This window comes from Helianthus annuus, chromosome 6 (assembly GCF_002127325.2).
Source record: "Helianthus annuus cultivar XRQ/B chromosome 6, HanXRQr2.0-SUNRISE, whole genome shotgun sequence".
In the NCBI taxonomy this organism is placed as follows: domain Eukaryota; kingdom Viridiplantae; phylum Streptophyta; class Magnoliopsida; order Asterales; family Asteraceae; genus Helianthus; species Helianthus annuus.
The window spans coordinates 5,053,301-5,070,320 of record NC_035438.2 but is presented as its reverse complement, the minus strand read 5'-3'; the positions used below and the strand labels follow the sequence as shown (position 1 = coordinate 5,070,320).

General features: G+C 35.4%; 1 protein-coding gene across 1 annotated transcript; it reads right to left on the bottom strand.

Moving 5' to 3' along the window:
* Positions 1-13,532: 13,532 nt before the first annotated feature.
* Positions 13,533-13,967, bottom strand: LOC118479486. Its single transcript, XM_035974029.1, has one exon. It carries the CDS (start codon positions 13,965-13,967, stop codon positions 13,533-13,535), a length of 435 nt encoding a protein of 144 aa, XP_035829922.1.
* Between the last annotated feature and the right edge of the window lie 3,053 nt (positions 13,968-17,020).

Here is a 17,020-nt window from a genome sequence, read left to right as displayed (position 1 = left end):
TGAGGTTGGGCCTGTGCAATCCATAGCCAGTTTGTGGCTAGTGGGCGGCCCAATCAAACTGTGAAGCCCAGACTAGGTGTGATGTGGGGCCACTGGTGCGATCCCATGCATCTGCACGTTCTTTCTTTGCACTATTTCTTTTCGGTTATACCTTCCCATGTTTATCACCTATTAGTTATACCACTTATCGTTTAATTCCCTAAGTCCAAATCAAGTTGCATATTATTTATGAATGTGCAGCCCAATTTACAACACAATCAACAATACCTACTTTTTATGAATACATTATCATCACGGCAGCCAAGAAAGGTCAACAACCATCTTATCAACATACATTATCACATCATTTAAGTATCATAACATAAATAACAGATTCATTAATCTGACAACACACATGGCCGCCCATTTACTTGTTCAAGGTTATCCCCTTTGACTAACCAAACCATACCAATTTACACATCACTACCTCATGTTAACTCAGATTACGATTTAATTGTTGCAAGGAAATCCTAAGTCATTCCTACATCTTGATCGTTCTTAGTGTCAAGGAACTAACAAAACATAAATCATATTCATCTAATCGAGATTTTACCAATCACATATTGCACATGCATGACACAGACTTCAAGTACTTTCACCTACATCAATGTTCGTCGTGAAAATCAAGGTTCATTGAGATTTTAATAACCATGATATACACAAAATCACATAACATCGACTAATTTAATCACCCACTATCACTGGTTCATTATATAATTGCATTGGGATTTGTCATACTAACAACAACATTCAGATTATCATTAAAATTCATTAAACCAGATCCTACCCATTCATGCGTTTAAACTATGATCATTATCTTAATATTCACAACCACATCATGAAATCAAACAATCAATCAGACCTGAATCATGGACGTAATACTAACCGTGTTTAGAGTAGACCCGAGGTATCAAGATTTGAGGACTCCGAGTGACTGGACGAAACCCCAAAGGTTAAGAGAGGAGATGTCGTCTATCGCGTATGAGGGTAAAAGGGGATTGAGAGTTTGTTATCGTATACAAAATATGAGGATCCAACCTATCTAAGGATATGTACGCATAAGGGAGTGTTTCGGGCCCCCTTAATGGGCTTGTTGTGGCTGCGTAATGGAGTGTAACCAATTAGAGGAGTCTTTGGGCCAATTGCTTGGTGTGTGGCCCAATTACTCATCGTGAACGGTATCCTACGATCGAACGTCAACATACTGATCACTTTCTATAGGGTGTGCATGCAGACTATGACACATAAGTTCACGTGAAGAAAACGGGTTCAATGAGCATACAAATAAGGATTGACACGCCATGTACATAAGCTTGACGTATAACTCACTTAACGAACCATCTTTTAAAATCATTAAATATCTAACGTAACACGTGCTCAGTAAGTATATGGTGAGACCTAAAGGTAATCGTGCAAGCTAGAAGTCAGGAAATCACAAAATACTAACCTTGAAAGTTTGGGTTGTCACATCATAAATGATAATATAATTATTACAGAAAGATCTAGTCAAATTGTTCTGTTCCGACAACTCAGATTCTTATTACAGACAATTGTTATTGGTTTCTAGACCTTCCCTAGCCTCTATTTCATCACCGTGCAAATAAGCATCCTAGCAACTTAAGCATCTGTCACATACGTTAAAGTAAAGTTCAATACACATAGTGTAAAGGTGAGCATATAAGTTTGATAACAGCATATAGAGTTCGAAAGCGCTGCGCATAACCAGCACGTACACAGAGTGAAATGAGGCATGTTAGTTATCGACATAAACCTATCGATACCAATGACTGCGGGTTGACTGCCCAAGGCAGTTCGCGATACATACTCACCACTGTGAGCCATGTAGGTAATTGTCCTTAACAACCCCCGAGTGAACGGGTGCTGAGTCCAAACTAATAGTACTATCGTTGCTAAGGCAGGTAGACAACATTCCATGTGTAAACATAACAAACAAGCATTCATTAAGTCACGTATACATGCGATAGCGGTTAGCGTTTAAAGTATTGCGTAGTGTGTTTGATGTGATTTTGTATAAGTAACGTTTGTAACACCCAAAAGTGCGTAAAGCAAAAAGGGATCGAGTATACTCACAGCGATTGATGGATTGAAGGGAACGCTAGAGAGTAGGGTTAGCCTGAACAGTTCGATAGCATAACGATAAGTGACACGCAAAACGATGTAAAGTACAAGTGAGTTGGACAGCAGTTCGATCGGATGGTAATTCGATCGGACAGCCAGTCGTGCAAGAGGTAGTCCGTTCGCACGGTCGTCCGGTCGGATGGCCATTCGAGTGGATTGTTTCTTCCTTTGAGAAGGATGTGTTTGTGTATGATGGCTTGACTTTTGAAGTTTTTGTTGTAGTATTCAGAAAACATAGAAGTATCACTACCCTTTCAAGTCGGTCGATCGGACGGTCGTTCGATCGGACGACAACCCGATTGGTTGGACACTTTAGCGAGAACAAGAGCACAACAGGTTGTCACTCGATCAGATGGTTGTTCGATCGGGTGGCATCCTTTGTGCATTGAACATGTTGAAAATTGTTTAAGTGTGGAAGTTCAAATGTCTCATGATTCGAATGGCAGTTCGATCGGATGGTAGTCCGATCGGACAACACTTCGTTCAACATTCAGAATTCAAATGTTGGCAAAAATGGTGTGGGACCCAAGGTGCAAGTCGTTCGGATTGGCCAGCCATTCGGATTGGCCAGTCGTTCGGATTGGCTGTTCGATCGGACAGCAGTCCGATCGGACGGCACTCCGTCCTGGTCGACCTGTTCGTCTTACACTTGGTTGATTTGATTGTTTGATGTTTTATCGAGGCATTTTGATAACGTGTTAAGAAACAGAAACTTTGTCAATACTTGGTACCCCTGATCGGACAGGAATCACCCAATCCGGTCAGTTTACGGTTCGAGACGGTGTCCCATGTTTAACCCAAAATCGGTAGTCTCTTGGATAGAATCCAGATCTTGAACCAACATATCCACAAGAATGAGTAGTAAGTCAGCACAAGCTCCGATTCTATCGGTTTTGAGTGCATTGAGTGTAAAAGAGTTGAAAGAAAGTTGGAAAACCATCTTTCAATCCTTTTCATTGTGAATATGTTGAGATCTATGAAAGATCTTTGTTTGTTTATGTGGAAATCGGTTAGATCTAAGTTGTTCTTGGTGGATTGAGGTTAAAACATGAAGTTCTTCAAGAACACATGATGACGTAATCCTAGAACACCTTGAATCTTGATGATTTCACGGTTAAAAGTTAAGATTCAAAAGATAGAAAGGTGTAGGAGTGCGTGTAGATTAAGGAAGTACAAGATTTAGGACGAGATCTTACCGGGATTGCGATAAATCGGAGAGAAAGCAAGGTTAGAGCGCTGGTCGGACGTCAGTTGCCAAAAGTAGAAAGTATGAAAGTGACAAGGGGTATTTATAGGGTTACCCAAAGTGGAAAGAGCTGGTCGTTTGGTTAGGCAGCCTGATCGAACAGCTTGTCCGATCGGACGGCAGTCCGATCGAACGGCTGGTCAATCGGCTGGTCGCCTGATCGATCAATCGCTTGGTTCAAGTGTTCGGTGCGACGAGTTTTCCTGTTTCGATTTCGATTGCGAGCGTTTCGATGCGATAGAGTTTCTTAGTCAAATTACTTTTAATCCCAACTACTCATATCTTGCATTATCTCTTCTCCACCAATTATCATACCGTTTCGATTGCGATTGAGTTCGATTGCGTTTCGATTGATTACCACACATAACATAAATTAAACATGCACAAGTAACACATAAGACACACACACACGTATAACAACAACCAAAATGCGTAATTCGAGTTGCGAGTGTTATTGCGATAGGGATAATGCGATAACATATGCGATAAATAGCGATTACCATGCGATTATTAATAGATACTCCACATAATACAACTAAAACAAAAATAAAATAGACTAATCAACGAGTCAAAGAAGTCAAAACAGGAATTGAGCAAGGAGAGACAGATCGCAATTAGCAATCTCTTCTTCCTTTGACTTCAATCTTAACTTTGACTTTTTCTTCGAAACACGGGGTGTTACATCCCTAACCTCATTACCCAAAACTATATGCTCGTTTATCCAAACTATATAGCCGAAACATATTCCAAAAAACTTTTAACTTTTAATTTTATTTTTCCTTAATTACAGTTTAGTAATGTTTCGTTCCTGTAAGGCCAGTACTTCAAAATATAACTTTTACTTTTGAAATTGAGTAAACTGTCAAAATGGTCCCTAAGGTTTGGTCACTTTTGTCATTTTAGCCCAACACTCAAATATTTTGAATCTGGGTCCCTATGGTTTCAATTTTGTTGCTATTTTCATCCAAAATCAAAATCTAGTCAAAATTTTCAGTTAACATCCAACTTTTTTGTCTTTTTCCTCCCTTTTAATGAAGGGATAAATGGTCTTTTAACATTTTATTATAACAAATTAAAAAAAATCTGACCATTTTACCCTTCATTAAAATGGAAGGAAAAAAAAACAAAAAAAAATTGGATGTTAACTGAAAAATCTGACCAGATTTTGCTTTTTGATGAAATTAGCAACAAAATTGAAACCATAGGGACTCATATTCAAAAAGACTGAGTTTTGGACTAAAATGACAAAAGTGACCAAACCTCAGGGACCATTTTGGCAGTTTACTCTTCGAAATTTATGTAACATCAATATTTCAAAATATAAATCTTACTTTTGAAATATATATTTTAATAACATTTTCTATATTCATGGGTTACGAAATACAAAAATATTTTTGAAATTAATATTATTATATATTATGGTTTTAGATATTTTATATATATTTTTATGATGATAAAATGTATGTTATTTATCATAATTAAATATATTGTACATATTAAAAAAAAACATAAAATTATAAAGAAAAATCTATATCTATACTATATAATAAAAGAAACCATTGAGAGGACACATGTCATTCATTAGAGCTACCTATTTTTTAGTTTTTTCCTTTCTCCTACTTAATTATAGATAATTAATATTAAGTAAAAGATAATTATAAAATTAAATTTAATATAAATTTAAATAATTCGTATAGGAGATAATATAATATTTTGAAATATTTATTAAATTTCAAAATTATTTATCCTAAAAAATTAACAAAATACGTACACAAAATATAAATTAATATAATGTAAATAATTTATTTATTTTATTAAACTAAAGTAGTTAAGCGTACAACCTATTTAAAAAATGTTTATAAGGGGTAAACAACAACATTAATCAATGTTAATTGGTTTTATACTTTTATTTTCGTGTTCAACTCTCAACTCAAATACAGTATTCACTATGTTTACGTGACATTTATAAGAACCATCACCGCAATCACCCCATCCATTATATATCGAGTATATCCGTTATTTTTTTAAAGATATATTTTTTTAGATTCATTCAACCCGTGTAATACACGTTTTTTTTTAAGATATAATGTTTTTATTATTTACTATACCAAATTACATTTATGCAACTCGTGTAATAAACCGGGGTTTTTAAAAATATAGTTTCTTTATTATGTGGTATATAAAATTAGATTTATTCAATCCATATAATACAAAAGGTTTATAAAAATATAACAAGATGTAACTTTTTATTGATTGGTATATAAAATTACATGTGCTCAACCCATACAATACATGAGATTCTTAAAAGTGTAACTATTTTAATTATTTAATATATAAAATTAAATTTACTCAACCCGTACAATACACAGGGTTCTTAAATATATATTTTTTTATTATTTAATATATAAAATACATTTATTCAACCCATGTAATAAACGAGATTTTTAAAGATATATTGTTTTATTATTTGGTATATAAAATTACATTTATTCAACTCGTGTATTACACGGGGTTCTAACCTAGTAATATATATTTTAAAACACACGTTGTAATTTCAAAAATATTTTAAAGAAAAGTATATATAGGTATACCCAATGTTGTAGAAGGCGCTAGGCGCTAGTCGGGCGGTGAGGTACAGCCTAGGGATTAATCGGGACTAATCGGGATTAATCGGGATTAATCGGAATGGGATTTTTATATGTATTTTTTCAAAATTATATATATATACCCAATAATATAAAAATAATACTTCAAAATTCACATAAATACTTCAAGTTTCAGATAGTATGGTTCGATTTTTACCGATTTTGACCGCCTAGGACCGCCTAGGACCGCCTAGAACCGACTAGGACCGATTTTTATCGATTTTGACCGACTAATATTGTCCGATTAATCCGACTTTTGACCGCCTAGGACCGATTTTGACCGCCTAGGACCGATTTTGACCGATTTTTGACCATGACCGATTAATTGACCGCCTAGCTCAAAATTAGGCAGTAGATGACCGCCTAGCGCCTAGGCGCCGATTAATCGGCCGCCTAGGCCGATTTCTGCAACCATGGGTATACCTGATAAGTCGAAATCACAATGTGTGTCTTTTAAAACACTAATAGGTATACCTAATAAGCAAGGTTGGAGAACTCGCTAGTCGCTAGCGGGTCGGTGAGGTAGGGACTAGCGACTACTCGGGATTACTCGGGATTAATCGGGATTAATCGGATCGGACTTTTTATGTATAATTTTAAGTTTTTATACATATATACATATATTTTTATACGTATTTTTTTTAAGTGGACAAATTTTGACCGGAATTTGGGAGGTTTTGGCCGGAATATGTGTTTTTTCCGATTTTTTTCTGATTTTTTCTGATTTTTTTTTTGTTTTTTCCCGATTTTTTCCGATTTTTCCCGACCGACTAGTCGCGATTAGGGCCGACTAGGGCTGATTAGGGCCGACTAGGCCGACTAGCGATTTTTTTACTGATTAGCTGAAAACTACTCAGTTGATGGGCGACTAGCGACTAGTCGGCGATTAATCGCCGGCTAGTCGCGATTTTTGCAACCATGCTAATAAGTTCAAAAAGTAGGTATACCTCTGATATCTGACGGGTAATGGGTCAGGTATGAAACAAGATTTTACAACCCCGATATGTTTATGATACTAGCCATGCTCGACCAATACCACGCCTATTGTCATCCATGTGACCCAACTCCTAAACTGTCAACTCACCATCATATCAACATCTCATCGCGAACTTTAGGCATGTGAATTTCTGACACGACATGAACCTAACATAAAATTCCCTGGTTTAGGTTTAGTCTAAATGGGTTCGGGTCTGTTTCAGTTTGAACCTGCGAACCTGTTTAGCTAAACGGGTCAGGTTCGTGTCAACCTGATCGGGTTGGCGGGTTGACCCCCCATTTAACCCATTTATATTTTATTTAATTTTTGTACAATATGGTTTATGTCATAAATTAAATTAGGTAGGAGTTTTTATGCCATAATTATAACTTAAAAAGAGAATTCACGTTAAATCTTATAACTAAAATGTAATTATGTTATATACATTTGAGGTTTTTAGTAAATTTTTAATTTAATACATGTAAGCTTCAATGTTATATAACTGCTTTTAGGCTGGAGGGTGTGGTTGGAGTCCCTTAGGTGCTTTATCAGGCCACGTCAGCGCCACTTAGGATTCACCTCAGCCATGGAGCCCCCTTTAATTTGAATGGTGTGGATGGAGCCCCTATTAAACAAAATTAAAAAAAAATCATTGGTCTAAAACTAGTGGGCCCCACCCGAACCTTTCAACTTTGGTGTTACCATGGTGGTGAAGTAAGTATGGCGCCCCCTCTTAGGCTGGAGGGTGTGGTTGGAGCCCCCTAGGGGCTTTATCAGGCCACATCAGCGTCACCTAGGATCCACCTCAGCCATGGAGCCCCCTTTAATTTGAATGGTGTGGATGGAGCCCCTATTAAACAAAATTAAAAAAAATCATTGGTTTAAAACTAGTGGGCCCCACCTGAACCTTTCAACTTTGGCGTTACCATGGTGACGAAGTAAGTATGGCGCCCCCCTCTTAAAATGGAGGATGTGGTCGTATAGCGCCCCGGGGCGCTATAGTTGCTGAGTTGGCGGGGGTGGCGCCCCCCACCCTCCAGCCTTAAAATGGAGGGTGTGGTCGTATAGCGCCTCGGGGCACTATAGTTGCTGAGTTGGCGGAGGTGGAGCCCCCACACCCTTCAGCCTTAGAATAACCAGCTTGTTGTTTACCAAACATTAGTTGTCCACACTCCCCTTCCAAAAATAATTGGATTTTGACACGGAGACTCGTACTTTGGTTGGACCTAGACTTGATAAGGCTGAGTGATGCTCTTCTTTCACATTAGCTTGATAACGGATTAATACCGTTTCGGGGGCGTTAAAGACGCTCCTGCGAGTGCAATAGCAAATGTGAAAGGGCTCCAATTACGGACCTCATTTTAGGGCTTTGTTAACCCAATCAAATTCCTCTAAATGGAGGGGCTGTAAAGGGCTTGGCTCCGCACAGTATAACCTAATGTTCTTTGATGAATATATTTTTTAAGATGAAACTTAAATTCCTTATTAAATATTTTATTTTATAATGTGGAAAATGAAATATTGAAGGGATAGTTTGACTTTGGGTTCACATGAAATTGGACCACGTCTTTCTTCTTTCTTTTTCACGGCCCATCCCCACTTACTTTTTGATTTCATGGCCTTTATCCTCATCTTCTATTACTCCCATTTATATCCCATTTAAGTTAATGCCAGAAAAATAAATCCAACATGATAAAAAAAACAAATTTATATATATATATATATATATATATATATATATATATATATATACTACAACTAGGTTAGAACCCCGTGTATTACACGGGCTGAATAAATATAATTTTATATACTAAATAAAAAATTGTATCTTTAAAAACCGTCTATTGCACTATCTGAGCCCTCACTTTTACCCTTTTGGACTGAGGCCAAAAGGGTTAGAAAAAAAAAGACGTTAACCTAATAATAAATTAAAAAAAACAAAGTAAAATGTTATAAAATTATATAGTATATTAAAGTTCATTTTTTCAAAAAACGTATATTAACGACTGTGTGTGTTAACCAATTACATCATATGTATTTAAACTGTGTAATACATGTATATGTTCAATTATTAAATATAAAAACAAAATGGTAACCTGAGAAAAAGGAGTAATAGTGCCATTACCTTGTCAAAGTGTGGTTGATCTCATTTGCTAGTAATGGCTTGTATATTGCACTAACCTGTTTAATGAGTAAATATGAAACGTATAATTTAGAATTTAGAATTAAAGAATATATCAATTTTTAAAATAGGAAGAATGCATACATGTATGTATGTATGTCGATAAAGAAGTAGCAACATTCGAGTTGCCACCCAAACTTCCATATGGGTCTGCACACAAATTTACATAACATTACCTACAATAGAAACCATTTAAATAATTTGCAATGCCTGTTTGCATATGTTACTACTGGTGTGTAGAATTTTTAAATGAAGCTATTCCTTGCAATCATTCATATTCCACTATTTTTTCAAATAAACACAAAAAGTTTAATAATATGACCTCCAATCAACAAAGGATAGAGATAAACAAATACGTGTAACAATACCTTAAACACTTAAATGAAGAATTACCAAATAAGATGTTACATCATGTAAATAGTGCTTTAATACGTATAAGAATACCTTAAACACTTAAATGAAGAATTACCAAATAAGATGCTACATCATGTAAACAGTACCTTAAAGAATAAGTTTCAACAAAAATTGATAGTGTACAATTTATTATCTATACTTGGAAGATTTATTAACCAAGATGAACAAACTAAACCTAGAAATTGAAATTGAGCCAAAATTGATGAAGGATGATCCCTTATATGCTATTAAAAATTGATTGCAACTAAATGTCTTTGTCACAACCCCCGACCCCTATTCCGGGAGCGGGCGGCCGTGAGCCAGTTTCAGTGGTATCGGTGTTTATTAATTTGGCAGCGGAAATTTCGTCAGGACCGTAGTTAGGAAATATTTTTATCAGAGTTAAACACCAAAAATATTTGAATTTAAAGAAATGGGATAAACCCAAGTTTCTTTGATAATACATTTATAAGTGGGACAATACCCGATTTTCATTTTGGTACATCTATAGGGAATAACCCCAATTATTGAAAATAATTCTCCTTTTTAATTAGGTAACTTTTATTGCCACTTTTCTAAGCCTTCAGTGCTCTCCAGCTGGCTTTTATGGGCTTCACACTAAGTTACCTGAAACACGTGTTTAAAACATTTTATCAGCAGGAAATACTGGTGAGTGAATCCCAGTTTACTCAAAATAGGTTTTATCATTTCACAGTATTGAGAGCGATTACGATGTTTATATCTACACAATTACTCATTCAGTAGTGTCAAGTCTGACTGAGGGTCATATTACACATTGGCTAACTCTTCGTCCAATGGTAACGTTACTCACATTTTGTATACAAAACCCCAACATACCGGCAGTAATTGTAGAATTACAAAGACTCAATCACTGCTAAATTGCGTTGTAAAACATTTAAGGTTTTGTAAAAACTGTTTACAAAAAGGAGATTACTCACAAAAAGGTTTACACAAAAAGAGGATTACTCACATTGCTATTATAGGGCTTTCCTTTGTGACTTCCTGGTTATAATCTAATTAAATAAACAATGCACACGTGTTAGTATAATAACCCATTTTAACATTAGTAATACCCTCCCCGAGACGGCATTCCAACGACTACGTCGGGCAGAACCACGACAGCCGTTACGGAACCCTAGATCAATCGGGCAGCGTATCTAATACGTATCCAGGGGTTATGATACTTACAACGAGGCAGAGCTTCGCTAATTAGGGGTATAGTGCCCGGGTATAGGGCCTACACCACAGAAATTGAGAGAGATATAAGAATTCTGAACGATTTGAATGAACTGCCGATGGTTGCTATTTATAGGGCCTGATCTTCAGTTTCTCGCGGCCCGCGTAGGACGAAGAGAAAGTTTACGCGCCCCGCGAGCGATGGTAGGGCGGTTTGAGTGTGCTGAGTCATCGACACGTGGCGGGCTGTGGCTTTGCCGTTATCACTAGCTGTCGCGGCCCGCGTCAACTAATGGTGTGGCCTTACGCGGCCCGCGAGCGGCTTGCAGATTTGTTTTTATTTTATTTTTACAAAGATAAGGGTATTCGGGACCGGTTTTCGTATACGGGGTGTAATTTAAGACATATAGGGGTATTCTAAATATATTAGGGATGTCAGAAATATTTTTGGAGAGTTGATATATCTTGGTATAATTTCTGGATTATTTAATAAAATATATAGTGCATTCACTTTAAGTATAGTAACCCGATTTTATTTTATCCCTACGTCACGAGACAGAACCCCAACGAATTTAGGCAGAGCCTTGACATACGTTACGGGGCCCTACGTCAGTCGGACAGGGCATTAGTGATCAGAGGTTACAACACTTAAAACGGGGCAGGGTTTTATTTATTAGTACGAGGTAAAAATAGGATTCTAGAGAGAAAGAAAAAGTCGAGAGGGACTGTGCACACAATATGTTGATGATCAATCTATATTTATACTACTCAAGACTTGGAGTGCACGTTTCCAACGTCCACGTATTTATCTATGTCGTCATTTTACATTTAATGATTTAAGCATAGTAATCATTCTAGAATGATGTCAACTATCTACTAATTTCCATTAGTTATTTCTTTTCCAAAAGAAAACAATAAATATATATTATGATATACCACAAACTGGTATATTGAGATATAATTAGTATTATTTTGTTTCAAATTCTAAGATACAATTTCAAAAAGAATGAGTTAATTATTATTATATTATTATAATTAATTCAGTTGCTTCATTTATTTGGCGCACATAACTTCTAAACTATGACGTTTTAATATGTCATTAAAACGAGAATATTCGTATTTACATTTTGAACCAAGTTTCATTATAAACGGAGTAGGTACAAATATAATGTATTTTTATAATTTAATTATTAAATGGTTCCTATACCCGTCTAGGTAATTTATATTTCTTACCCATGACCTATTCGTGTAATAACTTTATGTTAGATTTTAAAATTTCGGGAATGTTACATTCTCCCCACCTTGTTTTAAATCTCGTCCTCGAGATTTGGGCTACGATATCTTCTTGGGGTTACGTCACGTCTTTTAGTTGGTTATCAAGGTGTATGTGATAGAATCAAAAGATAAAGATATCATAAAATAAGTGGAATTCAATGGTTCCAAAACTTAGTTTCAGGAATTGAGGTTAACTGAATGAGATGAAATAATACCATTAGCAAGGTGACTAAGTTTCATGAATCAAAAGAGATATTTGATAGACAATGACTCTTTAGAGGCAATAGTATTCAATACCAAAAGAGGACTTACTTTGATTGTCAATGGAGGAAATTTCTTAGTCAATAATCTTATAGAAGTATGAACAATGATTTGTCAATGATCAACCCAGAAATCAATAATGTTTATTTGAATGGCAAGGATACACTGGACAAAACAATAGAATTTAGTGTATCGTGGTCTTAATACGTAATTGTATCAAGAATACTTGAATGATGAGTCAAACGAATGACGTATGAATAGGGTTTATTATTAGCACAGGCTACAAATTTATACAGACACCGCAAGGTGTTGTAGTAACTGAAAAATTCAATAATTACGGTGACCAAATGAATTCACCGTTTTCGAAACGAACTGAAAGAAAGTGAATCTGGATATTTCAAAAGATAGGATGTTTTAATTGAAGAAAGAATTGAATATTGTGGAATTAATTCAAAGATGAAAGTAATGTTGGAGGTACATTGAAATAAGAAATTAGGTACCTTTATCTTAACACAAAATTGTATTAAGACTGGTTTAGGATAATAAATCAATAAATAGATAAATTCGTACATCGGTGTGAAAATGGAATGAGTCCAAGTTTTAAAGAAATCGCCACCGCAAGGTGTCGTGTTTTAACAAATGATATATTGAAAATTGAAGATTTTAAACAAGTTCAAATAACGTAATTACCTTGAATATGATGATCTTGATTCATCATACGGGATTTTGAAATTGAATATATATATGAGCAAGTTCAAACAATTGAGCTTGGTTTGGACATATTCCAACAATGGATATATGTATTGTCAAGAAATGGTTTCAATGAAAATCTGGTAACTCTGAAAAGAAGAGGAGTTTTCCAAGAAATCGGTGGACTCGATTATCAAAAGTCAATATTAGGCAGTCATATAGATTACCAGAGTGAGTATAACGAAATATGCATTAAAACTTGCGAATAACTGAGCATTTGAAATGATTTCACATGTATGACAGGCAATGTATAACATGGGAATTTGTCAAAAGATGAGACGAATAAGAGTTGACTCTATAAAAGAAAAACAAAGACCTTTTATTGATGAAGTTTTATTCGGAATCAAAAGTCAACTAATAATTAAGTGCAGACAAAATATAAGGGTGCTTTATTTTAAAATTTGTTGTTGACTCGGGTGTTATAAATTTTTATGCGTTCTTCTTAGCTTCATCGGGGTTTCGATCCTCGTTATTGGGTGCCTTAGATAGTTTTGGACAATAGTGACGGAAATGGCCTGGATCTCCACATTTGTAACATACGTTATTTTCCCTTTTTCTTCTACATTCCTCTGGTACATGTCCAGCTTTCTTGCAGTAGTTACAACGAAGAGTCTTCTTAAAATAACGTTCTTTTGCGTGCTTTTTGCTATTGCTAGTAGGTTGTGCAATTTCTGGTTTCATTCTTTTGTCCTTGGAAGATTTGTTCGAGTAGAATTCCCTATAGGAGTAGCCATAGGTTGTGGTTCTCTTTCGTTTGGAAGATGGAGCTTTGATACGAATATCATGACTTCCGTTGATACTAGGGCTAGGTATGAAGTGATGGGTATGCTTACAATGTATAGTAGAACTCTCGTTTATAGGCATAGCTGTCACACCCTGTCTTTTGCGGAAGCGTATGATGTGTGACTAGCTTGTTATCATTGCATTCGATCATAATAAACAACTACATGATTTAAAACGATGTTCATCCATTCGGAAAATTTTGAGGATCACAAACACTTGTCATTTAAGTTTTAAAACACAACCTTCATCTAGGTTACAATTCAACAAAAGTGGATGACATCTAAACTTGTAGTCTACTTCTAGTTACAACACTTGCGCCCAAGATCCATCCTTTCACCTGAAATACATGTAATTTTGGAAAACATCAACATAAAGTTGAGCGAGTTCATGCGTTTTGCATACCGAGTATGAAAACATGGTATGTATCTTGTATAAATAAAGTATTCTTGCAAAAATCAAGTTTTCTTGTGTACATCACGTACTAATTGAATGTTTGTACAAAGACATTTCGGCATGTGAGGACATATGGAGCATTAGTGTTGGCTCCTTTAAGGCATGTGAGGACTTATGGAGCATTAGTGTTGGCTCCTTTAACTATGTCGATTACCCTCGACTGTGTCGATTAACCTCGACTGTGTCAATTTCCCTTGACTGTGTCGATTACCCTCGACTGTGTCGATTTACCTTGACTGTGTCGATTTACCTCGACTGTGTCGATTTACCTCGACTGGGACACCGAAGCACTCAAGAGGTCACATAAGGACCATGAGTGGGGCTCGGCCGTACCCGTTAGATCTAACCCTCGTCCCTAATTACTGAATGTTTTTAATGGCTTGGTACTAGTTTTCACCAAGACTTTATGGCATTTTTAGTATTAAGTCTATGCTCACATGATCTAGTAATTTCTAGGCATTTCTTAAAGCACATCATACTTGGTTCTCGTTCTCACCAAGTGTGCTTCTCGTATTTTTGTATTCTCGATTCGTATTGCACTCGGTACTCGTTCTCACCAAGAGTGCTTCTTGTATTTTTACTACTTGTAAAAATATTATAATATTTGTAACATGTATTTCACCCCTGAGAGTTATAAAACCAAAAACAGTTAAAGAAAAGGGGGAGCATGAACTCACAACTTTGCGTTCCTGCGTCGTAAACTTCACCGGAGTTGCTTATCTAGCGTCGTGACCTAAACGCGTTTTATTAACGTTAGTCACTAGACTTGTATCGCACAAGTGCAAGTCACTATCTTTTGTATTTGTGTTCTTGTGTTAAAAATATTTATATTTTTAACTATTTGTCTTATATCATTTTCTCAAAAATAAATATACGTATCTTGTATTTTGCACCCGAATTATGTATTTTGTCCAAGTAATATATTTTCATAAATATATCCTATTGTATGTGTCTAAGCATGTTGTATGTGTATTTTCATGTTTATACTCCTCATGAGTATTTAGTGTATCTTTACGTCTCAATACGCTAGCACGTATAACACATACTATATACACTTAGCACAAAAGTTGGTGATAAAATAATATATATTTTTCTCTCAAAAATATACATATTTATATCCACTTTTATTTTTGAAGAAATCCTCATTTCTTATCACCAAAAATTAGGGAAACCTTGGTAATACCTTTAAATACATTTTTAGGGAATAAGTTCTTCAAAAACTTATATTTTTCTAAGTGTCAAAATTTATAAAAATTTTGACAGAGTTTCCCCTAAAAATGGAGGTTTCCCATGTTTTCAAAACATGTGTTTATTTTCTTTTAAATCGTCAACAATCATCAACAACAATTATCAACAATAATCATCAACAACAATTATCAACAATAATCATCAACAACAATTATCAACAATAATCATCAACAACAATCACTAATTTTCCCCATTTCATGAACTTGCATATTTACAAAAATGTGTAGTAATTTACTAGCACATTTAGTAAGTCTTGTTATCTTTAAAAATAAGTTTAATTTCTTAAAAAAAAAAACTTTATTTTTAAAGAATATGAAGTTCCACAACTTCTAGTCGGTTTTTACGAAAATTATTTCTTTGTTAAAACTTTTGTTACACTAGTGTTCGCACACTTGTTTGATCACAAAAAATCACTTTTGTTTGTGTAAGATCCGGATTAGAACATGTGATTTCTTTTGACGCTTGGTCTTTTGAAAATACCACTTGTGGACACATAGATCGGCTAGTTTTAGACACTATTTCATAAGTAAAAATACTTTTACACAAGTTCATGTTTCTTGTGTGGTAGAGTTTCACCTTTTAACCCTTGCACCATTTCAAACAAGCTTATGTCAAGATCCATGATCTTAACCAAACAGGGTTAAATGATGATCCGAGCTACCACAACGTAGATCGGGCCTAAATAATCACAAATTTCAATTACTACAACATTTACACAACTAGTGAGCTTTTAACCATCATTTTTCATGTTTTTAGTAGACTTTAATGCACCATTTTGTAAGATTTCGAGTTTTAATCATTACACATCATATTAACCACTTCAAAATAGCTCAAGAATGTGTTTTAAGCAACATACCACTAGCTCGAGGCTAGGGAAGTATCTAGACGCGAATGTGGTGGATAAAAGCTAGAGAAAGAGGTCCTTCGAGCTCCGAGTGCACCAAGCCTTCTTATGCGTGACACTTGACACTTGTATGATGTTGGAATGTGAAGAACAAAATCGAAAAATATGATGGATGATCAAGGGGTGTTCGGCCGAAAGTTTTTGAGGGAGAGGAGAGAGTAGTTTTGTGGTGTTGGGTGGTGAATTGTCTAGTGTGCCATCTCAAGGTATTTATAGACATTCCATATGGCATATTCCTAGCATATTCCTGGCATATTCCTGGAATATTCCTAGCATATTCCTGGTATATTCCTGGAATATTCCTAGCATATTCCTGGCATATTTCTGGCATATTCCTGGAATATTCCTAGCATATTCCTAGCATATTCTTTGGAATATTCTTAGCATATTCCTAGCATATTCTTGGAATATTCCTAGCATATTCCTAGCATATTCCTGGAATATTCTTAGCATATTCCTAGCATATTCCTGGAATATTCCTAGGTTTTCTGCGTTGTCTGCGTTTTGCAGTGTAAGCACTGTGTCGCGT

Bases quoted from the DNA above. Each gene is read 5' to 3' on its own strand.
- LOC118479486 (XM_035974029.1), bottom strand. From the start codon at position 13,967: ATGCCTATAAACGAGAGTTCTACTATACATTGTAAGCATACCCATCAC.